The sequence below is a fragment of the Nelumbo nucifera genome, chromosome 1 (assembly GCF_055504915.1).
Source record: "Nelumbo nucifera cultivar China Antique chromosome 1, China Antique-T2T, whole genome shotgun sequence".
NCBI lineage: Eukaryota > Viridiplantae > Streptophyta > Magnoliopsida > Proteales > Nelumbonaceae > Nelumbo > Nelumbo nucifera.
This window is the reverse complement of record NC_142649.1, coordinates 172,560,834-172,587,685: the sequence shown is the minus strand read 5'-3', so window position 1 is coordinate 172,587,685 and position 26,852 is coordinate 172,560,834. Positions and strand designations below refer to the sequence as shown.

At 39.4% G+C, this 26,852-nt stretch overlaps 1 protein-coding gene across 4 annotated transcripts in view; it reads left to right on the top strand.

Moving 5' to 3' along the window:
- Positions 1-7,175: 7,175 nt before the first annotated feature.
- Positions 7,176-26,852, top strand: part of LOC104596426 (UPF0613 protein PB24D3.06c-like) — a 45,822-nt gene continuing 26,145 nt past the window's right edge. For 2 of the 4 annotated variants that reach the window (XR_016080659.1, XM_088895275.1), the window contains exons 1-5: positions 7,177-7,638; positions 8,459-8,535; positions 9,605-9,710; positions 24,750-24,842; positions 24,948-25,013. Coding sequence is in view for 3 of the 4 variants with exons in the window: in XM_088895275.1 (XP_088751401.1) it covers positions 7,438-7,638; positions 8,459-8,535; positions 9,605-9,710; positions 24,750-24,842; positions 24,948-25,013 (543 nt within the window). In the remaining variant the exon portion in view is untranslated. Of the gene's footprint in view, positions 7,639-8,458; positions 8,536-9,604; positions 9,711-24,749; positions 24,843-24,947; positions 25,014-26,852 lie in introns of all 4 variants that reach the window. The other 2 variants (XM_010257579.3, XM_088895274.1) reach the window with 2 other exon arrangements.

Here is a 26,852-nt window from a genome sequence, read left to right as displayed (position 1 = left end):
TTACATTAGGATTACAAGAGATAAGAGATAAGAGTTTTATATTATCCAAATTAGATCTAGGAGAGAGTTTATCCTAGATGAGAAGGATTACCCTAGATAAGAAAGTTATCTAGGAGAGCCCACAAGATTTGATTTCTTGAGGGAATTGGGCTTGGAGTCAGTCTATTTAGAACTTGTTCATGGGCCCATGAGCACGTATGCTATCACCCCCCCCCCCCCCGCAAGCTGAATGGGGTGATGTGAAGCTTAGACCTGAGAAGAGCAAATCTTGAAGACGAGAGTGGCTTGGTGAAGACATCAATTATCCAATCTGCAGTGGGTATGTGCTGAATGTGAAGTTTCTTCTGAGTGGTAAGATCACAAAGAAAATGGAAGTCAACTTCAACATGTTTGGTGCAGGCATGAAAAATAGGATTATTGTCAGATGTGTGGCTCCCATATTATCACACCAGAGGACTGATGGGTAGTAGAGTAGCTAACATCCTTGAGTAGAGACTGAATCCATAAGAGTTCGGTGACGGCATTTGTAAGAGCTCAAAACTCGGATTCAGTGCTAGAACGGGCTATTTTTGTTGTTTCTTAGAACTCCAAGTAATGAGATTTGAGATGAGAAAAATAGCATAGCCACCAATCAACCGTCAGTCATCCGGACAACTAGCCTAGTCAGCATCAATATAAGTGACTAGTTGGCAAGATGAAGAAGGCTGAAATAGGAGCCCATGAGAGAGTCACTTTGAGATATCTAAGGATTCTCTTCACTGCCGTCTAGTGTTCATCAGTTGGAGAGTGGAGGATTTGGCACACTTTATTAACAGCAAACGAAATGTCTGGCCGAATGATGGTGACATACTGGAGAGCTCTGAGTATACTTCTATACTCTGTTGGATTAGGCAATGGAGTCCTAGGATCGTTAGAAAGTCAGCTAGAAGTAGCCATGGGCGAGGAGGCCGGTTTGGCTCCTTCCAAGTTGGTGCGATGTAATAACTCCAAGATATATTGCTGCTGAGAGAGAAGTAGACCACCACTAGGAGAGAGGTTTACTTCAATGCCCAAAAAATAGTATACAGGGCCCAGATCCTTCAAAGGAAACACCATAGATAAGGATTGGAGAAATCCGGTAATAGCAGCGAAGGAATTACCAATAAGGATAATATCATCAACATAAACAAGTAGCATCATCATAGTGTTACCGGAGTTGAAGACAAATAGAGAAGGATCAGTTGTGGAGTTCCAAAAACCCATTTGTTTGAGGGCTGAACTCAAACGAGAATACCAAGCCCGAGGTGCTTGTTTAAGTCCATAGAGTGCCTTATGTAGTTTGCAGACATGAGTGGGATGGGCTGGATCAACAAAGCCTTTGGGTTGATGAACATAAATATCCTCATTGAGTAAACCATGTAGAAAGGCATTGTTAATGTCTAACTGGTACACCCGGCCAGTTTTGAGAGATTGCAAGAGAGAGAGAGAGAGAGTAGTAGAGTCAAGACCCATAACTTGATGAAAACCTTGGGCAACGAGCCGGGCTTTGTAATAGTCAATGGAACCATAAGCTTTCTTTTTTATCTTGTAGATCCACTTAGTTCCGACAATATTCATGGATGGATCGTACAAAACTAATTGCCAAGTGTTATTATTTATTAACGCCTGATATTCTTATGCATTTTCGCACACCATTGCTCAAATTTAGCCACTTGGGAAAAAAATTTTGGTTCCCGTTCTTCATCAGAGAGAAGAGTGAGAAGCGTAGAGGTTATGGGGTCCCTTTGTGGCTAAGTGAGAATGCGGAAGAGTACCATCCATATATCTAGTACGCATAGAGTGAGATCAGAAGCAAGTGAGGTACCAGGAATAGAACCAGCTGATGAAGATGGAGTGTGTTCTGGAAGTACAAGAGTCAAACTGGAGCTTACTATGGGAGGATTGACAGAGGAGTGTTGTGGTGAGATTGGCATAGATTTTGGATGTTGTGAGGTTGGTGCAGGGATGTACACACTAGAAGTAGCGGTAGGGCTGGATGCGAGACTATCGATTCCTGGAAAAGTACTCTCATCAAACACAACATGATGAGCAATGAACGTATGCCCTATGGGAACATGAAGACACCTGTATCCTTTATGAGAGCTACTATAACCAATAAAGATACATCAGAGAGATCGAAACATGAACTTGTTCCTGTTGTACGGCCGCAAGAAATGATAACAAACACATCCAAAATAGCAAAGCATGGAATAATCAGGAGTAGTATGAAATAGCTTCTCATAAGGCAACATACCATTGAGAATCGCAGAAGGCAGCCAATTGATAAAGAAAAACCGCAGTTTCAGCCACATCAACCCAGAAGGAGAAGGGGAGTTTTGATGTGGCCAGCAAAGACATCTGATTCAATAATGTGGCAGTGCTTCTGTTCAATAGATCCATTCTGTTCATGAGTGTGGGGGCAAGCAAGTCGATGAGTGATTCCTTGAGAGTCAAGATACTTGGATAAGTGACGATATTTGCCACCCCAATCAGATTGGAAGGCTTTGATCTTAGTATCAAAGAGAACTTCAATATGCCTCTTAAACTTAAGAAATAAATCAAATACATCTGATTTTTGAGCCATAGGATATATCCAAGAAAATTTTAAAAAATCATCCATAAAAATAACATAATATGAATATCCATCATTTGACTTAATGGGAGTTGGTCCCCATACATTAGAAAAAATTAAATCTAAAGGTCCCTTGGACTTAGAACTAGAAGAATGCAAAGACAACCTATGACTCTTACCCATTTGACATGACTCACAAATTGATTGACTAGTTGTGGACCTATCAAAAGGAAGACCAAAATTTGAAACAACTTGTCGCACGATATGCAGAGTTGCATGACCAAGTCGAAGGTTCCATCTATGGATAGACGTCTATTCCCTGACGAGAGCTTCTGGTGTTATGGTGACTGAAGAAGGGAAGCTATATAAGCTGTCTCTACTAACCCCTCGAAGCAGGATTCTCCCAGAATAATCCTTCACATAACAATAATCATGGTGAAACTCAAAAAATAAATCATTATCCTTTGTAAAACGACTGACAGATAATAAATATTTGCAGATAGAGGGAACATGGTAGATATCTTTCAAAGAAAAAGCATGTTGATTAAACAACATAGAAGTCTATCCAATATGTCAAATGTGCAAACCTTGACCGTTTCCAACCTTGACTTGATCTGGACCAGTATACTCACTCCGATTTTGCAGATTATCCAAATCCAGTGTCATATGATATGTAGCTCTTGAATCTGGATACTAGTTGGGGTCGAAGCTATTTTCACTATAAGAGTTCTGATATTGAGGGGTACTTACACCTCCATGAAAGGCAGATGGCTCATTGTATGTGTTACCATTAGTAAAACCAAAAACGTATTTTTGCTCGACGACATTGAAGAGCACTATGTCCAACTTTGTTATAAATTTGATAGATTATCTTGCTCTTACCACCATGACCTCCAAAATATTGTTGAGACTGATTAAAAGATTGATGATTGTATTGGGGAGATCCACGACCTCGTCCTCTACCTCTATTATTATTGAACGCTGGAGACAATTGTTTTGGAGGTTTTTGAGGGTTACCTTTGTTCAAGCCAGCTCTCATAATTAAGGAGAGCTCCCATAATGTCCACAATACCAAGATCAGCTGCGTCAGATCTGTTTGAGAGTGCAGTAACTACAGATTCGTACTCACTCCCTAGTCCGACAAGAATATAGGGAACAAGTTCTGATTTGTGAACAGGTTCAACAACTATGAATAGGCTGTCAGCAATGGACTTAACACATTGAATATAAGCAGAAATAGAAAGTGACCCCTTTTTGAGACTTTGTAGTTGTCATTGCAACTGCAGAATTCTAGATCGGGAATGAGTAGAGTAACTACGAGCAAGTGAAGTACATACCTCAATTGCTGTTGATAAGCCTACCACTTGAGCCATAACACCCTTTGTAAGAGAAGAGATCAACCAGCTCAACATGAGTTGGTCTATGTCTGTCTACTTCTCGAAATCTGGGTTGATGATTGTTCACATACCGTCTGGATTTGGAATAAGTTCAAGCGGGGGCTTCTTCTTCCTTTCGACAAAATCCATGAGATGGTGATGCTGCAGAATAGGAAGAAACTGGGTGCACCATAACAGGTAGTTATCACTACCAAGCTTGATAGGAAAATAGTGAGTGAAGTTTTGGATTGAGAGGAGCGAATTGGTCGTTGGTGAATGACCATTGTTGGAAAGAGATGGTCTATTGTTGTGTGTTGTTCTGGTTTCAGTCGACATTAGCTCTGATACCAAGTTAAAGTAACAAGAGAAATAAAAATAACAACAGTAAAGAAGATAATAAAGAATAGTAGAGAGAAAGCACTAAAAAATAAATCGGCTAACCTTGTGTTGATAGAGCTGAGAGCCAATCTATTTATAGATAAAGAGTTTCGTTTACGTTAGGATTATAAGAAATAAGAGATAAGAGTTTTACATTATCCGGATTACATCTACAAGAGAATTTATCCTAGATGAAGAGAAGGATTATCCTAAATAAAAATATTATCTAAGAGAGTCCACAAAATTTGGTTTCTTGAGGAAATCACGCTTGGAATCGGTCTGTTTAGAACTCATGCATGGGCCATGTATGGGCCCATGAGCACGTACACTATCAAGGATTAGTCTAGAAGCTTCAGAAAACACTTCATGACGTTTAAATGCCATTGGATGACCATACATGCAAACAAGAGCCCACCGAAAGCAAGCAGCTGGAGAGTTATGAACATTAATCATGATGACATTAGAAGAGTTATGAACAACATCTATGCGAATAGAATCACGCCAATCTAACCATAAACCATCGGATCTACCAACACTATCCAGTGTCAAATATGAAAAGTCTGAAAATTTATTTAAAATGAATTGTGATAGAGTCACATTACAATGACTTTCAGAGATGAAAAAGAAATCTGGTCGGACCTTTCGGAACAGATTATTTAAATGTCCATTGGTTCTTGAAGGGCCAGCATCCAAGTTCAGCTCATCTGGAATCATAAATTTTCTTTTACTCTTTTGGCTAGCTGGGTTGCCAATGACATGAATTCTACTTGGTTTCATGGTAATTAAATCCTCCTTGTCACGTCCTCCAACTATAGGAGAAATTGGGGCCTTGTCCATCATCATATCATCGTTATCCTCCAATATAAGTAATTCCTCCTTCCTAATTGTTTTCCTTATAAGAGATTTTCCTCTAACTTTTGAATAATCCTGTTTAGTAGGTAACGGCTTTTCTGACGGAATACTCCCAATTATCTCCTGATTTGTCAGAATTTAATATTACCGTAATTGATTCTCCATTATTATGTCCACCTCTCTGGTGACTAGATTTATTCATGGGTCAGGTCGGGCTGGGCTTTGTATGTGTCAATAGAATACTTTTAGGATCAAGCCTGAGCCTGGGCCGACCATCGAGCTTACGTCTTGAGCCCAAGTCCAGCCCTCATATAAACCCTGTAGACTAGCTCGAGCCCGAGTCCAACTAGAAATTTGAAAACAAAAAAAATTCTTTTTTTTTATTCAATAAAAAAGTGTTTTTATTTACATTCAAAATCTTCAAAACTCAAAAATAATAAACATCTCACTATTACTTGGGAAAAAAGAGAAGAAAAAGAAAGAAAAGATATTGTATATATATTTTTTATTAAATAAAAATATATTTTTTATTAAATAAAAATATATTTTTATTATTTAATATATAGCATCAAGTCGGGCTTGGGCTCGGGCTCGGGGCAGGCTTTTTTAGAGACAGTGGACTACCATCTTACTTTGAGGCCCTATTCCTTTATCGGTAAATAAAAGGGGGGATGTTGGTCAATATGTATCTCTTTCCCATTGACCAACTTTACCATGTTCTTTTTTGCATTAAGTACTAGGTCCCACAGGGGAAAAGTTTATAAAACATGATGGGACAAGTTTTCCCTTTTTAACATTATCTTTTTATTGATAAAAATATCATTACTTGGGAATCAAAAGAATATGAGTAGTGAACTTACATAGGTAAGTGTTATGTAGGAAACATTTACCTAAGTAAGTGCACTTACACAGGTAAGTGAGAAATTTGTAAACAAATGAGGCCGGAGTGAAGATTGCTCATCTCGATGATCCCACTAGTCACCTTTTTGATTGGAATCTATCCCCTCAGGTTGTCATCATTACTCCCTATAACTGGACTGACATTGTGTGCAATCCTTTTTCCCTATTCATTATTTTTATTGACCTCTCTGGACTGACTCCTCATTTATAGCTATTTTCCCACTAATTTCTACCACATTCCCACCCTTTAGAACTTCTCCCTCACTAATAATTTCTTTAATGGTTCTCTTTCTTTTGCTTTCATTTCTTCCTACTCCCACTTTCACCATTTGAATCTATCCCTTAACTTGTTCGTTGGTGACTTACCCAACTTCATTCTAGATTTTGTCAACTCGTGCTTCTTGGATCTCTCACTTAACAACTTCTTTGGCCACACCCAGAGCTATTTATTTAAATGTTATTATTTTGAAATTTTGAAGAAAAATGAAGGGTGAAATAGTATTTTTTATCTTTCCATTAGTGGTTATTAATGATAATTAATTGTTAAAAAACCTAGAGATACTTTAAAGGATTTGTCAAATGATAGGGTAAGTTTCAATTCATTTCCTAAAACTTAGGGGTAGTTTAAGTACTTTACCCATAAATAAATAAATCTAAATCAGAAGGTAAGTTTTAGCCACCATTTCAACCCTTGTGGCGAATTACCTAAAACTTATAAAAAGGTCATCTTACCATTGAAGTAATTAAAAGCTTGCAAATCTAAACATTAGTTATGAATTTAACTTGGATGGATTTAGGATATGATCCCAACACAAGGTTACAACAATCAATCCCAACAAAAGGTCACTGTGAAAAATTCCCAATGCACAGTTCCAATGGTGTTGGAGCCGGTTTTTGGGGATGAAACCCAGATTCACATGTAAGGGAGATATTCCTGGTGTGTGTCTCGATACTACGTGCGCATTGTTTTTGCTATCAAGAGATAGGAGTCGCCATAATCTGGAATGTTGCGTGGCGGACCACCTGAACATGTGAACTAATGATATGTTCATAAATAGTGGTGTAGGATGCAGTTGTATAGGGTACAAGAAGTAGAAAAGTTGTACCGCCAGCACTACTCCGAGAGACGAGGATTGATTATGAACTAACCGACCATGCATAACGAATGTGCAGAATATATATCCCTCCAGACTCCAGCGGCAAGTTGAACCGGAATTTTGAAAACTCGGTTTCACGCTACTGAGTTCAGAAACCCGACGACCGGGAGGGAGAGGGAGAGGAGCCATGTTCAGTCGGCATACAGAATCCGTTTATGAGGATGTTTGAATCGGAGTTTCTCTAATGGATCCTCCTTCTGCATCTCCCTCTTCTTCTTCCTCGTTTAAAACTACTTCGTGGTTCTCCGGCTTTGTTTGCGGCCGCCCTGCTAAGCCTGGAAACCCTAACATGAATAACAACAAAACTTCAGGCGATGTAGGTGGTTCTGTCAAGCGGAAGAATCTACAAGGCATTCTCTTTAAGTACGGCCCCAAGCCCGTACAGGTCTGATTCTTGGCTTGTTTTTTTTTTCCCTTTTCCTCCTCTCCTTGGGCAATAATCTTCCAGATCATCTTTTAAAAAAATTGTTTAGACACGAATTTGGAATTAGATGCTTGAAAGAGTTCTGAGTAAGACTCGTTCGATGATTGAAAACATAGATTTCTGTAATTCACCACGATGAAAATTCATGCTGTAAGGAGCGTAGGATCATTTTAGTTCCTGAACTTGTTTTTGTTTAAGAATTATTCTTTCTTCATGTACCTCATGAGTTCGATTATTTGGTATGGAATTACTTGGTCGTCCGCTTCAAGGTGGTTAGCTATACTCGATCACAGTGATTGAAAAGAGCTCGAAACCGCATTGTTCTAAAATAATTTTTCACTAATTGATTCGTCGGAGTTCTTACAGGATCACTATTAAGGTCGTGATCCCAAGAATAAAAAAATGCCATATTTGTATGTGACCATTATGGACATAAAAAGCTATGAAATGCTTGTTAATTATTGTAACACTGGTGTACATGATACTGGGAAAAAAATCTTGTTTTCAGTAGAATTAGGGTTCCGAACAAGACATTTTGTTGATGTCTTAATTCCGGTGGAGTCCTAAGGAGTTGACAGAGTTGCTAAGCTAACCTGGTTACCCAAACCATATGTAAAATTCATTTATTTGTGAATTTAGTCTTTGTTTAGCATCCAACTTCATCAATGGCTATTCCTCAAGTAAAGAGATGTGTTGGTACTTATGAACAGCCAAGGAAGTCTTGAGTACGGTTTTCTCATTATGTCTGTATTGTAATATAATATTTTTATTTGTTGGACAGGTTGCATTCAAAATGGGTGATTTCAAACGACAAGTCATTTTCATTGGCGGGCTAACTGATGGTTTTCTAGCAACTGAGTATGTTTCACATTTCTTTTTTATAATAATTATACTGTACGTGTTTAATCCCCCTCTTTCCCTCTGTTATCCCCATCACATGCATCAAACTTTTCCTTTTCCCCTTTACATTGTGATCTTTTGACATTTAAATCTGATAAGCTCTAACATTGCTTACATATTCACTCAAAGCTTGACTTAACCATGCCACCACAGAGCTCTTATCACTTATCAATAAAATTATTCTCATACATTTCCTCCCAAGTTAATATATCTATAAAGCAGCAAAGAGAATGCAGGCCCTTTTTTTTATTCGTGGCTCTTAATAATCCACGAGGAGTAATGGCTGAAGACATTCTTTTTGAATGCTATAATTTAACCAGCCAAGTAGTTAAGAAGGGATCACATGGTTGTGGTGTTAAACTTTCAATTTGCTTATTTAGCTCCTAGTTGCATTACTTTAAGTGGCTAGTGTGCTGTTAAACATCTTGCATTCCTAAATGCTAATTATAGGAGATTGTCCCTCTGCCCAGGTATGTAAAGGATTTAGTTTTTGTAATTTTAATTGCATTTCATTCCATTTTAGGATTAGAGACAGGATATTAGTTGCATTTTTGTTGCTTGTTTAGTAGAAATTTTTCTATCGAGATTCTGTTTGCAGTAGCTAAGGCTTTAAGTATTTGAATGTTCTTTGTTTGTATTTATTTTAAGAGTTCATAGACCATTACTAGTGTGCAAACAGCAATAAAAAGGTAATTTAGAAGTTGATGAACCATTAAAAAGGTATAAAACATATATGAATCTAAAAAAAAAAAACATATTTAAAAAGGACATGTGCCTTTTGAAAGGGGTTGCACCTTGCTTTAGAGAGGTGCCTTGCCTGTAAGCCTAGGTGCACATTAGGTGTGTCTTTTAAAACACTGGATTAAAGCATCCAAGCTGAGGGTAACAAGATAACGGGAAAACCCACTTAGTTGGAATGGCTGATCAACAATACAATATAAACACAGTTTTGGATACTCGACAGAAGCCCATGCTTATTGGGGGACTTATTAGAGTTTAAAAATTCAAAGTTTCTATTATTTTGCAGGTACTTGGAACCTTTGTCACTTGCCCTGGAAAAAGAAAAATGGTCCTTGGTACAGTTGTTGCTATCATCTTCTTACACCGGATATGGAACCTCCAGCTTGCAACAGGTGGTAATTCACTTTTTTTTTCATCATCTTATTATTGATGCATAGGGACGCAATGTGGACTTGATTAGTTCTTTAAGACGAATAGATTATGTTATTTTTTTCTACATAGAAAAACAGTAAGTTGGATGGTCATAATCTATATTTCATGATGTACATTAAAGTATTTGCTATACATATAATGGCGCAGTTGATCTGTAGAGTCCAACTATGGTACCTTAAAAACTGGTAACCAATCAATTGGTATTCACCCAAATTCATGTGGGTTTCTGATTGTTTAAAATTTTTCATGTACCATACCTTTCTGGCACCACAGAAATTGCCTAACTTGTATAAAAATTTCTAGATAGACAAGAGGAAAAAAATTACAGATTAGGTTCTAGGAAGATTTTTCTACAAGTGATATAAAACTTTATTAATGGAGATGATAATATAGTAAGAATTATAAAAAAACCCAATTGCTGATAAAAGATTATAAAAAAGCCTAAAGCCCAAACTTTTCGGTTTTCCACCCTCAACACCCAAAACATTTCCCAATTACAAGCAAAATATCCACATGATAATGTTCCTAATGGCCAACACATACAAATAACTGTCTTTTCTTCTCTGTCTAGAATTCTTTGATTGCATCCTCTCCAAACAACTTAACATATTCCATATGGAACCAATGACCAAAGCAACTCTCCTTTCTACTAATTGCAACATAAACCCAAGATTGGATTACTTCATTGATGAGGGGTAAATCCATGATATCTGAGATAATGAGCTTATTAACTCCCATAAGAATGATGTTAATGGACAAAAGAGGAAAGGCGATTAACCGTCTTTCAGCTGCTTTACACACACCATACAACAAAGGTTATGAATTTGTGTCCCTGTATTGTAAGTGGTCAACTGTAACACCTTTATCAAGGTACAATAGCCACATAAGGGTCATCAATACAACTTGCATCTAATGCATCTGTCAAACCTCTAGCTGAAGCAACGTAGAAGGATCCAACCGAGGACCTACATTTCAGCTCCACTTGAACTATTTTTTTATTGAGAACACTAAAAAATTCTATTGATTACCATAAACATGTATAAAGTATAAAGAAAGAAGAATTTGTGTAGACTAGGAAAGCTACCTATACCAAGATGTATTATACATTAAATTCCCTAGGAATCTCCCCCCAGAATATTTGAGATCTATTAACCCCTTGCCTAGCTAAGGCATTAGCCATGCTGTTTGCACTCCTGGGAAGCCATTGGAATGTGACCATTGTTTCTGCAGCCAGGTTACTAACTTCTCTTAACACATATCTGTATGTTCATGTTTCTTGAGTGTTATCCCATAACCATTTCACCAGTAATCACTTTCTGAACCATTCACCCCTTTGGTCTGGGAAAATGGTAACATTCTAAAGTATCTGAAAAAGAAGCATTCTGTGATTTCTCTACCTAAGAGGGTATTAGTATTTATAAAGTTTATAATCATATTTTATATCCATTTGTATAGGGGGTTTTAAATGTTTCATTTCTGTGTGGAATGATGGCTATCCCTAGGACCAGTTGTGAGGATGATGTGGAATATGTCCAAGACTTTAGAAAGAAAGGTCAATGGGAATGTTGCATCCCTACATGCATTATTGTATGGAATGAGTGTTAGAAAGAAAGGAAGTAAAAGGATTTGTGGGTTGACAAAGTAGAAATTTGGTGAAGATATCACTTGAAAACAGATATAGCAGTCCTAGGTTTAGTTTGAAACCTGTTCAAGAGAGAAGAAGAAGAAGAAGAAGAAAAGAGAAGAGAATGAGAGGAAGAGGGAGCAGAATGAATCAGGTTCTGCCACCCTCTCATTGGCTTTTATATTACTTGATAAAAAGGAGTACAATGACAAAAATACCCCCGTCGATTGTGACAGAGAGAAAAACACAAGTACAACAGTTTGAAATAAAACAAATAAATGTGGGGAGCATATTCCTGCAACTATCAACATATAAAAAACGACTAGATGTCCCTGTCATCATCTCTACACTCCCCCTCAAGTTGGGAATAGATATCGAGCATTCCCAACTTGTGTAAATCTGTTTCCATTCTGACTTTAGTGACTGCCTTGGTGAAAAGATCAGCAAGCTGCTTATCAGAGGCAATATAAGGCAAGCACACTTATTGGGAAGTTACTATCTCCCTAATGAAGTGTCAATCCACCTCAATGTGTTTCGTCTTGTCATGCTGTATTGGGTTATAGGCAATATTAATAGCAGCCTGATTGTCACAAGACAACATTAAGGGCTTCTCATGCTCAATGCCAAGTTCTTTAAGTAAAAATCTCAGCCATAGAACTTCTGCCACTCCATGAGCCATAGATCTGTATTCAACTTCAACACTTGAATGAGCCACTACGTTTTGTTTCTTACTTCGCCATGAAACCAGATTTCTTCCAACAAAGGCACAGTACCCTACATCTTTTCTTTGAGAAATAAACATGCCATGTTTAGATCTAGCCACCTCAATGCCCAAAAAATATTGGAGATGACCCAAATCTTTTAGATCAAACTCCTTGTGAAGTAATTATTTGAGGGAATTAATCTCATCAACATCACTACCTGTTACCACAATGTCATGTACATACACATTAAGAAGTGTCAAAGAGGAACCACCCCTCCTGATGAAAAGTGTGTGGCCTAAATGAGCCTGGATATATTCAAATTTCTCCAGAGCAAGTCTAAACCCGTCAAACCATACCCTTGGAGATTGCTTTAAACCATACAATGCCTTCTTGAGTCTGCAAGCTTTCTTGCCAACATCTGTATCATAAAAACCAGGTGGTAAATCCATATACACTTCCTCTTATAAATCACCATTGAGGAAAACGTTCTTGACATCCATTTGGAACAAAGGCCATGAAAAGTTTGTAGCTAGAGATAACAGAACTCAGGTAGCGTTCATCTTGGAAACTAGTGCAAAGGTCTCTAAGTAATCAATGCCATAGGTCTGTGTGTAGCCCTTTGCAACAAGATGGGCTTTATATCTTTCAACTAATCCATCTGCATTATATTTCCAGTGAACACCTATCTGCATTCAACTGGTTTCTTTCCATCAGGTCGACCAACCAGCTCCCATGTCTCATTTTTAATGAGTGCATTCATTTCCTCCATTGCATCCTTCCACTCAGGCATAGAAAGAGCTTCCTGCAGAGTTTTAGGAATGGATATAGTAGAAATGGATGCTAGATAGGATTTATAGGATTGGGAAAGATGATAATATGAGAGAAACTGAGATATGTAATGAGCAGTGGATGGTGCATCTCCGTTTCCCTTTACGAACTACAATGGGAAGGTCAAGATCATTAGTATAAGACAATGGCTCTATGATGGTAGTCTCAGGAGTGGAAGCAATAGTATCTGAATCAGGTGCTATAGAAGAAACTAGAACTGGCTTGTGCTGATCAAGAGCACCTGAATCAACTCGCCTCCACCTCCTATGATAAATCTTCAACTCCTTACATTTTTGACAATGATCCTCCTGACACAATTCTTTTTCAAGAACAAGAAGAGGAAGAGGAACTTCAGGAGCAGACACACCCCTCTCTTCTCTCTCCCTTGAGATGAAACTCTTGGATAAAATGGAACATCTTGTTAGCGTAGGGGTATTTCTGTCTTTATACTTAGTTTAAGGTTGTTGATCTGTAATATTGTGTTAGAACCACTGCTCCTTACTTAAATAAGGGCACATATGTCTTTTCCATTAATTTTAATAATAAAAGCACATGTCTGGCTGAATGGGAGTTATGTTCTTTGACTTCCAGTTCGAACCAAATTTTCTTCTTTTCTCTCTCTCTCTTTCTTTCACCTTTCTACCTCTCTCTATGTGACTGATCTCAGACAAACAAAACTCCAAGGCAGGCCGAATCATAACATGGTATCAGAGCCACTCGAATCTGCCTAGATTTCTATTCTCTGCACACCTTATCTAGGGTTTCTCTTGATTTTCCTGCATTCAACTGGAGATAAGGAAAAGGGCTGAAATGGAGTGATCGCCCTCTCCCCTTGGAGGTTTCTATGCCTCCAGTCATGTCTTGTGTGGTCGGTTGTTGTTGTTTCTAAGATCGCCCTCCCCTAATTGATGAAGAGAAGAGGGCCGATCTGGGTGGTGCAGTGGCTGTCTTGTGTGGACTGATTTTCTGCTCGTGTGGTTGTTCCTTCAGTGATAAGGTAAGAGATTTCTGTGCATGATTTCTGTTGTGGATCAAATAGGAAGTATGTTTCAGATCATATGCTGGGGTTTCAAACAGTAGTGTGCTAGGGTTTATGCTGTTTTTGTGTATTTCGAAGGAAGAGTTGTGATCATATAGTGGTGAGATTTTAGGTGGCCATAGGAGTAGGGTTTGTGGTGTAAAGAGTACACTTTTCAGCAACAACAAGTGCTGAAATCAGTGTGACGAGTGTGATCTAGTCGTGTGCAGTGTGCAGAATTTAGTGGTAATAGAATTCAGCAAGTGTGCAGAATCGGTGATAACAAAATGGGAGATAACAATGATTGTAAACCTAATGTGATGGTGCCTACAAACTACCTGAATGTTCAGATGACCTCCATTAAACTAAATGGAGAGAATTATGTGCCTTGGGCTAAATCCGTCGAAGTCTTTCTGAAGGCAAAGAAGAAGGTAAAACATATAAGAGAGGAGAAACCCTCCACTGACTCTCACGAGTATGAAGACTGGGAGCAAGAGGATGCTCAAATCATCACATGGTTATGGAATAGTATGGAACCCAGGATTAGTGTAAACTTCATGTTTCTTGACATTGCCAAAGATGTGTGGGACCATGCGAAGAAATTGTATTCGGGTCAGGACAATACAACCAGAGTGTATCAGCTGTATCAGGAGTACTTTAATCTGCAACAGGGCAATCAGAGTCTTGAGGAGTACTATGCCAGTATGAGAAACATACGTAATGAGTTGAATGTCTATCACCCTCTCACTTCTGATGTCAAGATTCAGCAACAACAGAGAGAACAACTTGATGTGACTAGATTTTTGGTGGGACTGAAATCTGAATATGAACCAGTACGGGCTCAGATACTAGGAGGATCAGCTCTCCCCTCTTTAGAAGAGGTATTTGCTCGACTCCGGAGGACTTCTATCGAATCTACTGAGAACTCTAATATCTCAAATAGATCTGCTTTTGCTGTGTCGAGAGGCCATGGTGCTAGAGGTGGAGCTCGGGGAGCCTAGTCTGGCCGTGGTGGTAGTAGTGGTCTGGTGTATGGCCGAAGTGGCAATGGTGGGCCTACTTATAATCGTGGTGGTGGTCGTACTGGGGGCAGAGATTCAGGGGGAGTCCGTGGTAGAGGACGTAGCTCAGGCCCGAGGAGGTGCACTCATTGTGGTATGGATGGACATACCATTAACTATTGTTATGATCTACATGGTCCACCCTCAACCTGGGCCAATCACGCCGTGACTAGTGACACCAGTTCCATCTTTAGACAGGAGAATCGTTCATCTGATCAGATCACTCCTACATCCACAGATGGTCCTGTGAAGGAAAAGGTGAGTGTTCTTCGTGATGAATATGAGAGGTTTATCCAATCACAGCAGAACACGGCGACTTTCGCTCACTCAGGTATGGCTTGTTTGGCATCCACACCCAATCCTTGGATCATCGACTCTGGAGCCTCCGATCACATGACTGGAACTCCAGGTGTGTTTTCTTCCCTATCTCATTGCTCAACATCACAATTTGTCACCCTTGCTAATGGTTCCACATCCTCAATTTGTGGTGTTGGTAATGTTGACCTAGACCCTGTATCCCTCTCATCAGTTTTGTATGTTCCTAAATTGTCTTTTAATCTTATGTCTGTTAGTAAGCTGACCAAATCGCTTAACTACTCCATTACTTTTTATCCCTCTATGTGTGTTTTTCAGGATCTCAAGATGGGGATGAAGATTGGTGGAGGGCATGAAGCTGGTGGACTGTATTATCTTGACGGTGGTGGAAGAACTTCAACAGCTCTCCAGTCATCCCTTCTCCTCTCTAGTGGCACTGCCGATTTGGTCATCCGTCGCTAAAAGTCTTGAAGTCTTTAGTTCCGTCTTTGAGTCAACTTTCTGTTTTGGATTGTGAGTTGTGTCAGTTTGGGAAACACCATCGTGTTCCCTTTAGTTCTAGGGTTGATAACCGTGTGTCGAGTCCTTTTTCTTTGATTCACTCCGATGTTTGGGGTCCTTATAAAGTGATGCCATATAATGGATAAGATATTTTGTCATTTTTGTAGATGACTTTTCAAGCATTATGTGGCTCTATCTAATGAAAGAAAGAAGTGAATTGTTTACCATTTTTCAGAAATTTTATGCTGAGATTCGTAATCAATTTGGTATTCACATTAAAGTTTTCCGTTCTGATAATGGCCGTGAATATTTATCCTCATCATTTCAAGAATACCTGGACCAACACGGCATTATACATCAGACCTCATGTACCTACACCCCACAACAAAACGGGGTGGCTGAGAGAAAGAATCGCCATCTCTTGGAAACAACACGATCCCTCATGCATCACATGAATGTTCCCAAACCCTTTTGGAGTGATGCGGTGCTTACCTCTTGCTTTCTGATTAATCAGATGCCCACGTTCATCCTTGATGGTCATTCTCCGTTTACGATCTTGCTTCCCGCCTTTGTCTCCGTTCCCTCTTACGCCTAAGGTATTTGGGTGTGTCTGCTTCGTCCATAATCTGGGTCCCGGGAATGACAAGTTCGATGCTTGTTCTCTCAAGTGCATCTTCCTTGACTATTCTCGGACCCAAAAAGGGTATAAGTGTTACCATCCTAGTTCTCGACGGTCCTTTGTGTGTACTGATGTCACCTTCTTTGAGTCTACTCCGTTCTTTTTGGGGTCCGGTGATGCTTCTTCCTCCTCATCACCTCCTCCTCTTCCACTTCCCGTTGCCGACCCTCATCCCCTTGTTCCAGCCGTAACCAAATCCTTGCCTCCGGCGCCACCACCTGTTGAACGCCCACCTATCCGTCATGTGTATACACATTGCCCACGCGTACCAGCTACTACTCCTCCGGCTACATCTCCGTCGATAGATCCGGCTCTAGATCCGAACCCAGCATCATCTGAGCTTGATCTCCCCATTGCCTTGAAGAAAGGTAAACGCACTTGCACCCTTCATCCTATTTCTAATTATGTTTCACTTACTCACCTTTCTGCCTCCCATCGCCAGTTTGTGACCTTGTTATCATCAGTTGTTGTCCCTAAGGATGTCCAGGAAGCCCTTGCCTCTCTAGGGTGGTGCCGTGCGATGGAAGAAGAACTTTCAGCCCTTCATCATCATACTTGGGACCTCACCGTTCTTCCTCCTGGGAAGCAAGCTGTTGGTTGTAAATGGATTTATACAATTAAGTATCTACTTGATGGTAGTGTTGAACGCCTGAAAGCGCGATTGGTTGCAAAAGGGTACTCCCAAACCTATGGTATTGACTACACAAAGACCTTCTCACCAGTTTCCTAGATAGGGTCAGTTCGTGTTGTGATCTCTCTTGCAGCTATGTATGATTGGCCGCTATATCAGCTTTATATCAAGAATGCCTTTTTGCATGGTGACTTGCTCGAGGAGGTCTACATGGAGCAACCTCCAGGGTTTGTTGCTCAGGGGGAGGATGGTAAGGTGTGCAGACTAAGGAAGGCTATATATGGGCTTAAACAGTCTCCTCGAGCATGGTTTGGTAGGTTCGGTGAAGTAGTAAAGAAGTTTGGTATGAAACTGTGCCAAGTTGATCATTTTGTATTCAGTTATGACTCTCCGGGAGGAAAAATACTGTTGGTGGTGTATGTAGATGATATTGTTATTACTGGGAATGATAACATGGGTATTGACAGGCTGAAGACTTATCTACATGATCATTTCAGATAAAGGATCTTGGTAAACTGAAATATTTCTTGGGGATAGAGGTAGCAAGATCTAAGTATGGTATTAATCTGTGTCAGAGGAAATATGTGCTTGATTTGCTGGAAGAAACAGGCTTGTTGGGTGATAAACCAACTGAAACACCTATGGACACAAATACTAGGCTAAGTAGTGATATGGGTGAAGTGTTTGAAGACCCTGGCAGATACCGACGACTTGTAGGTAAACTGAACTACCTAACCATTACTAGGCCAGACATCTCATTTGCGGTTAGTGTGGTGAGTCAGTTCATGCAGAAACCTCTGATTCCTCATTGGAATGCAGTTTTGAGAATTGTGAGGTATTTAAAAGGGGCTCCAGGTCGCAGTTTGATATACAAAAGTGGCGGAAAACTTGAAATAGAAGGGTATTCTGATGCTGACCGGGCCAGTTCTATGTCTGATAGGCGGTCTACCACAGGCTATTGCACTTTCCTAGGAGGTAACCTGGTGACATGGAAAATTAAGAAGCAGACAGTCGTGGCAAGAAGTAGTGTAGAAGTAGAATATAGGGCTATGGCACATATTGCTTGTGAATTAGTGTGGCTAAGGAACCTTCTACAGGAAGGAGGGTACAACGTCAATACTCCAATGAAGCTCTACTGTGACAATCAGGCTGCAGTTCATATTTCTTCTAATCCGGTGTTTCATGAAAGAACCAAGCACATTGAGGTTGACTGTCACTTTGTGAGGGAGAAGGTGCTGAATGGAGAGCTAGACACTGCATATGTTAATACAGGAAACCAGTGGGCAGACTTATTTACAAAAGGCTTGAGTCGGGGAAGAGTGGACTACATATGTAACAAGCTGGTGAGTATTATCATATACTCCCAGCTTGAGGGGGAGTGTTAGCATAGGGGTATTTCTGTCTTTATACTTAGATTAAGGTTGTTGATCTGTAATATTGTGTTAGAACCAGTGCTCCTTACTTAAATAAGGGCACATATGTCTTTTCCATTAATTTTAATAATAAAAGCACATGTCTGACCGAATGGGAGTTATGTTCTTTGACTTCTAGTTCGAACCAGATTTTCTTCTTTTCTCTCTCTCTTTCTTCCACCTTTCTACCTCTCTCTACGTGACTAATCTCAGACAAACAGAACTCCAAGGCAGGCCGAATCATAACACATCCTAAAAGATGATAACATCCATAGACACAAACCGAGAGCCAAAAACTGGGTCATAACAACAGTATCCCTTTTGACTTTGTGCATACCCAAGAAAAATGCATTTGGAAGCTTTTGGATCAAATTTAGAACAATTCGGTCCCAAAATCTGAACAAAACATGTTCACCCAAAAACTCTAAGAGAAATAGAAAACAAATCTTTCTTAGGATACAATAAGGTGAAAGGAGTCTTCAAGCCCAAGACACGAGAAGGAACCCGATTAATGAGATACACAACCATACAATTTGCATCTCCCCAAAAATGTATAGGGACATTTGAATTGAGCATAATGCTTCTTGCAACCTTGAGGATGTGCATGTTCTTCCTCTTAGTTACCCCATTTTGCTGAAGGGTATAAGAACAGGTGATCTGATGAATAACTCCATGCTTAAGGAAGTACGAGCTCAATGGTTTGGAGAAGTATTTCTTGGCATTATTAGATCTGAAAATTTTGATCCTCACCCCAAATTGAGTAAGAACCATTTGATGGAAGGCCTGGGTCAAAATGGGGACCTCATCACTAGAACGCATGAGATAAACCTAAGAGAAACGAGAATAATCATTAACAAATAATAGGAAATACTTGTATCCCCCATAGCAGTGATATGATATGGTACCCAAACATCAGTATGCACAACTTCAAAAGGAAGAATGCTTCTTTTATTATTCAAAGTATAGATCGATCTACAATGTTTTGCCAACTCATAACTTTCACACTTAAATTGGACACTTGGACTGATTCAAACAAAGTAGGAAAAAGACTCTTTAAAGACCCAAAAGACAAGTCACCTAACCAATTATGCCAAAGCATAATTTGACTCACAGATTGAGAGGCAAAATACTTTCCAACTCCTTTATTTCTTCTTGGTGGATGCTCAAGCAAGTAGATCCCATTCACCTCATGGCCAGTCCCAATCACCTTCTTTGTCACCAGATCCTTGAAAACACAATGATCAGGGAAAAAAGTCACTGAATAATTCTGGATTTTAGTAATGCTACTAATGGAAAGAAGGTTAGTACTAAGTTTGGGCACATGTAAAGTTGATGATAAGGAAAGTGTATCAGACACTCTAATGTCCCCCTTGCTAGAGATGGGGACAAGGGAGTCATCAGCAATAAAGACCTTTTCTCTTCCAGAGGACAAATGGTAAGAAGAAAATAGAGAGGCCAAGCTGGTCAAATGATCTGATGCACCCGAATCTGCAATCCAAACAAGATCAGTGTTACCTGGAATTGATTAATGATAGGTAGTAGCCCCTATACCTGAGTGAGCAAAAGCTAAAGTGGAGATAGAGGGACCTGAGGTAGACTGAGATGGTCCAGTAATGTCGGCCTCATTCTCCAGCTATGTCAGGACTGCCCTGATAGCAGCCAAGGCATCGAAGGAGGTAGACCTAGCTCCGGTGGGGGATGAGACATCTGTAGCAGTAGCAACATTTGCATTTCCCTTCTTATTCTTAATTCTTGAAGGCGCCAACTGAGGATGAAGCTTCTAACAGGTCTCTTTAGTGTGTCTAGGTTTCTTGTAATAGTCACATATGATCGTTTTTTCTTCCTTCCTTACCTCTCTCTCCTTGTCACCATAATGCTTCGGCTTCAGAGCTGCTAAAGCTGTTTTAGTCTGGAAGTTTTGTAGCATAACATTCCTTCTACTCTCACTCACCGTGTACTAAAGAGTATGCTCGAGAGTTGAGACAAGGTAACACCTTCCCTAGTAAGAAGTTGTTGTCTCATTATATCATATTTGGTATTCAGCCCTGCAAGGAACTCAAAAACCCTATTTCTTTCCAACAATTTGTTATATGTTGCTGCATCCTTCTGACTCATTTGTTATATGTTGCTGGAAGGTGTTGCTGTCTGTCACACTACCAGTCCCTACAATATTCTCCATTCTGAACTGAGAAAGGTGTCACACTTCCCAGCAATTTTCTGCCGGAAAGAATGATTTTCTTATTTAAAAAATGGAGTCAGGCTGAAACAAATCGACTGCAACACACCTGGTTGTTCCAGCAAGGGAAAAAACCCTAGAAAACAGAGGAGAAGTTTCAGCTGCAACCTCCAAAGGCTTCTGACAGTCCACTTGCAGTCGGCCTCTAGACAAGTCAAAAAACTGCCCAGAAAACACTGAGCGCTGCCTTCAACTTGAGATTTAACCCCTAAGCCTCAATCGAAAAAGGTTTCTATGATTCTTCCTAGTCATTGGGCAGAATTGAGAACAAAGAGGTGCAAATAACAGTGCACCGAACTCCACTGACCTCCAAGAATTAGGCAAGAAAAGTTTTAAAATTCCAGCCCTGATAGAGTCTCATGCAGCCAGCTGGGCAATGCCTACATGAGACCAAGAAACTAAACCTAAACCTGCTCTGATACCAACTTGAAAACAGATGTAGCAGTCCTAGGTTTAGTTTGAAACCCGTTCAAGAGAAGAAGAAGGAGAAAGGAAGGAGAAGAAAAGAGAAGAGAATGAGAGGTAGAGAGAGCAGAATGAATCAGGCTCTGCCACCCCCTCATTGGCTTTTATATTACTTGATAAAAAGGAGTACAATGACAAAAATACCCCTGTCAACTGTGACAGAGAGAAAACACAAGTACAGCAGTTTAAAATAAAACAAATAAATGTGGGAGCATATTCCTGCAACTATCAACATATAAAAAATGAGTAGATGTCCCTGTCTTCATCTCTACAATATATATCCATGTCAAAATATGATATAGCCTTAGTGGAAATGCACATGCATTGTACATTTTTAATAAAATGGGTCTGGTATATGTGTCTAATGATGCTAATAAAAGAGGTATGCTAGGAAGATAAACCAAGGAATAATACTTTGTGTCATGTGGTAAAACCTATGTGATTTTCTAATTGCGTATGAAATGGCTGTAGCCCCTAGATAGAGTGGAAAGTGCATGGTGAAGCCAAATTTTTTGGACAGGGTTTAATTGATGATGTTGTATATGATGCAGCATATATGATATATGCTGGGTTGTCTAACGTATGTTATTTTACTCTTGGTTAGTATAAATTATTTCATTTTCATCAGTATCTCACATATATTATGGATAAGTGTAGATTTTTCTTGTAAATTGGATTTTCACAGAGATTTTTCTTGTGCATTTCAGTAATTTTACATACAAAATTACTGATTAATGTTTTTTTGTTGAGTTAAAATGGGATTATTTCAGTAATTTTGTATGTAAAATAATTTATAAAAGGGTGGAATAGATATTTGGAAAAAACTGATGCATCAATCTAACGTGTTCCGTCTGGGACAGTGATGGAAGGGAGGTTTTTGTTGAGTTTCTGAAAAGTTCAGGGGAGGTTTTTTGTATTTTACCCTTTTCAAAATGATGTGGCGGGCCAAGATGGGCTAGAAAGGAAATAATAAGCACTTAAAAATAAGCTCAAAATTTGGGCTTATTTCCCAAATGCAAATAAGTGCTTATTGGTGTCATCCCAAAGTGCATGTTATTGGACTCTTTATCTCTCTGTGGATCAGTAACAGGATCAGGATGCATTCATAAATGATGAGAATAGTAAAATATAAAAGGGTTGTCGAAGAAGAAAAATAGAACAAACAAAACTAAAAACAGCACACAAAGAGGGCACAAAAGTAGGCAATAAAAATCCACCAAAGACCAGAAATAGAAGCAAAAACAACTAGTCTGGTAGTTCAGGTCCCCAATATGGGCTCATCCCTCCCAACCCAACTCTGCACCAGGCCTCCCACTGCTGAATTTTAGTTGACCTATTCATCAGAATAAGCTTTTCACTCTAGAAGCCAAGGTCTTGGCTTTGTAATATGTCAATGCAGCAACCTTGGTCCCTCAGAGCCATTAATCATCCAGCTTAGTGCAGCACAAGAGTAAAACTCAATCTCTACCCTACCCATAGTAGGAGGGGACAGAAATCTCAGACCCTGGAGAAGAGAAAAGCTTGGCACAAACTGGGTCTCCATACCCACTAAGATCCAAGTAAGCCATAATGATGCCATCCATATTATCCCTAAATGCATCTTTTCTCTTCAGTACCAAACATACCTGGATTCAGGATTTCCCACTCAGCTTCTTTCTTTTAAATTTTCTTTCTTTTGTTGAAGAAACAGGAAAACAGTCCATGGAGTTTCAAGCCATTAGTTAGACAGGCTCAATTCCTAGACAACATGCTGAACGGTCATTCAACTGGGTATGATGTGCAAATTCTGTAGCTGATTCATTGGCTAGAGCAGGGGCAGTAAGGGATCACCTAGTGTGGTGATGTTTGGGGCCAGGCATCAATCTGTGATGCTGTCTTTAGTAGTTTGGGTCTTTCCATATTGCTTTGTTTTGGATCAATAGTCATACTTTAAGGCATGATATCCTTTTGTGGGGCAATTAGGTGATTTTTTTTATGAAAGAAATGGATTACTGCTTAAGAAAAAAAACCTTTCTGATAGATTATATTGAATTCTATTTAGCCAATGTGTAGTCATTTGGACCATTATTGGCCTTTTTGTTGCTTCCTATTTCTTCAGTTTCCTTTCATACAGATAGAAGGGAAGGGTTTAAAGCTTATTTGCTTTTCTGGTTTGCAATACCAACACTCGGGAGTGGTACAGTGGTGATGGTGGTTTTTCTTGGAAAATTTTTTCGTAAAAGTAACTCTGAAATTATGTCTTCACTTGAGATTCAGTCAATCTGGAGATATCTGTTTGCTATATCAGGTGCCCTTGGTTAAATTCATTTTGTCCCCTAGATTAGCTTTAAACATCAATAGCTTTCAAGTTAGTAAGTGAACAGATTCGCACTGCACAGAGAATAGTCGCTTAAGCTGTTTTGAGAATATTGTAGGCTGTTAGATAAAGATTCTTCTGTTGGTTTGCTCAGAAGAGTAGTGCAAGACTAGAAAATCAGAATAAAGGCAAGACAAACTATGGCTTTCAATACTGTTCAAAATTGATTTTGTAGATTTTCTCGTCTTCTTAGTTGGAACTACTTGTTGTGTGTGTGTTTCTAGAGATTGCATGGGAGATCTTTTTGGTTGGTTTAATGGGACATGCATGGATGATACATTCTTTTGCCATCTCATGATGATTAATGAAAGTCTACTTACGGAGATTAAAGCTTATATGAAATGCAAATATTCTTTGTTCTCTGATAGGATACTGTAAATCTTATCATCCTTGGCTTTGAGGTACATAAAAGTTTTGTGGACTTAGAGAGAAGAACTTACAAGCAATTGAAAGGTGGGTAGACAGCAAGTATGCTCTAAGTTATGCTTAAGTGACAATATCTGAGCCTATTACTAAGTATGTGTTTGGTAGAGCTTCCATTTATTAACTAAATGTTTGTACTTGATTTGTTGTCAAAACCGAGAAAAGTAATAATGTCAACCGTTTATGTCAAGTAGGCACCACCAAGTGTCATTAGGTGCCACATCAGCAGAACAGTGAATAAACGCCCAAACCGTTGGGGGAAGCGTTAAAATGAAGCTTCCCCCAACGGTAGGCGCACACATAAATCAAGGCCAGCTTTTGTGAGTACCTATGCATACAGATCACCATGACAGGCTAAATGCTGATTTGGCAATGACATGGCAACGTTTTGATAAACACCTATCACAAAATGCCTACGGAACAAAACACCTATCATAAAAATGTTGGCCTTGATTATATTCTTAGCAAGTCTTCTGGTTTAGTTTCAGTTTTGTTTTTATGTTCTTTCTTCCTGTTCTATATAATATGTATGCATCTGTTATAATGTTTTTCTCCCAACATTTTTATGTATTGATGGATTTAGTTTTTTCACTTGGAATGATTGGTTGCAAGGCCAAGTGATAATTTCTTGCTTTTTTGTTGACTTATTGTAAACACTATAACATTTCCAAGTTGTTGGTTGTGGTTGTGCAAGTATATATTTTCTCATCTAAGTCAATTTATCCTTTAACCATGTATCTTTGAAGGATGCCAAAGAACTTGATCAACTCATTGGGCATTTAATCAATAGTGAAGATTCCGAGGGTGTGGTGTTACTTGGGCATGGTACTGGCTGTCAGGTGAGTGAGTGTATCTTGGAACAATAGCAAATTAAAGGTCAGCACTTTCTAGTCGAACTTCTTGATGAAGTAACATTAACTTCAAATGTGTGCAAGAAAATTCAGGATATTGTGCATTACATGCATACACATGCTGCATGCTCCATTGCAGTCCATGCAGCGATATTACAGGTAATATTCTCCCAGTCATTTATCCTTATAATTCTACATAAAAAATGCTACTAGATTAGATGAATTGATGCTAATAATCAGTTTTCTTGCAGCATCTAATGGGCCTTTGATTGTTTGTAATTAATACTCTGTTTGGCTTGTATACTATATGTGTGAGAACAAAGTGCTCGGTTTAAGGTCTGAACTTACCCTACTAGGGCTGTTGGGTATTCTTTTCTGTTCTTGTGTGTGTGTGTGTGTGTGTGGCTAATAACAAATTGAAATTTGTATCAAGTACATAAGCATGAATTTTATATGCTTATATATACCCATTCCTCTAAAATAGATATCCAATTCTTCCAGATTTGTTGGTAGTTGTCTTAGTAGGTGATGTAATCTTAGTTATGTGCCGCAAGGCACTTATGTCAGCCTTTTTTATTTCTTATGTGGTCGCCCTATTATTTAAATAAAAAAGACTGGCGCTGCCAGAACTATAGCTTCGATCTCCATCTTCTCTTCTCCTCTCTTCTTCTTCTTCTCCTCTTCTCTTCTCTTCTTCACTCCTGAATGAAATCATGGTATCAGAGCAGGACCGCACTCTGTAAAAAGTTTTTTTTTTTTTCCTGATCAAAAATCTTTCAAACCACATACCTGGACTGAGAATGAGAAAATTGGTTCGACCTGCACTGAGAACTGTTGCTGGACTCTATTCTATTAACTTTTAACTAGAATCTGAGAAGAAAAATCAAACTCAGAGATTGGCGGATGATTGACTGAGTTTTTCTAGAGGTCGGTGGCTGTGTTTCTTCTTTTCTCCCATTCTTCTCTTGACTGTAATTTCCAAAACCAGTCGAACTGATCAGGAACCTTGACTGAAGTTCTCTTTTATCACCGGCTCTTGGTATTGTTACCAAGAACATCCTAAAATCTGCCCTAGCCGAATGGTGTAGGCGAGTTCAATGACCTCTGTAGGTCGGTGATCCAAAACTGTGTGGGTAAAGAACCTGTGTAGGTCATGTGTGACCTGGTTCAGATGAACAAATACACCAGCAGAAGTGTAGATGTTATGTGTGGCTTAAACTAGCCCTTGTGAGGTCGGAGAGACCTGTAAATTCTTCACAGCAGGTGCTGTGTTACTGTGACTGCAACCCTTGTGAGGTCAGTTAGACCTGAAAATCTGTGACAGCAGGTGCTGAGTTACTGTGGCCTTATTTTTTTCACCTTAAATCTTACAGTGGTGGTTGTGTGTTTGTGAGTGTGAGAGGAGGGTTTGTAAGTCTGAAACTTCTGCTTGCAGCCCCTGTTATGGCTTCCGAAGACTCTGCAACTTCTGGAACATCTTTTAACCGGGGAGGAATGAACAGCAGTCTTGACTCTATGAACTTTCCAACGACCATTACTCCCTTAGATGGCAGAAATTATTTGACATGGTCTAAGGAGATGCGGCTGTACATCACAGCCCGGGGTAAGGCAGGGTATATCAATGGAAAAGTGAAGGAACTTAGGACCGGTACTGCTGAATATGGTAAGTGGGAGTGGGACCAGGAAAACTGCATGATTATGTCATGGCTTTTGACTACTATTCTACCATCGGTTAAGCAGAATTTTATGTGGGCTGAGACAGCCAAGGAAATTTGGGAACAAGCAAGCTCAACTTACTCCGAGCAGAGACACTATGCCAGAATCTATCAATTGCAAGGTGAGTCGGCAACATGCAAATAAGGGGAAAGAAGCTTATCCACCTACTACTCTACCCTTACATCTATCTGGAAAGAGCTAGATTACTATCCAGAACATTGATTGGGAGAGTGAAAAGGTTGCCAAAGCTTACAAACAGTTAGTGTCACGGCAGCGGGTGTT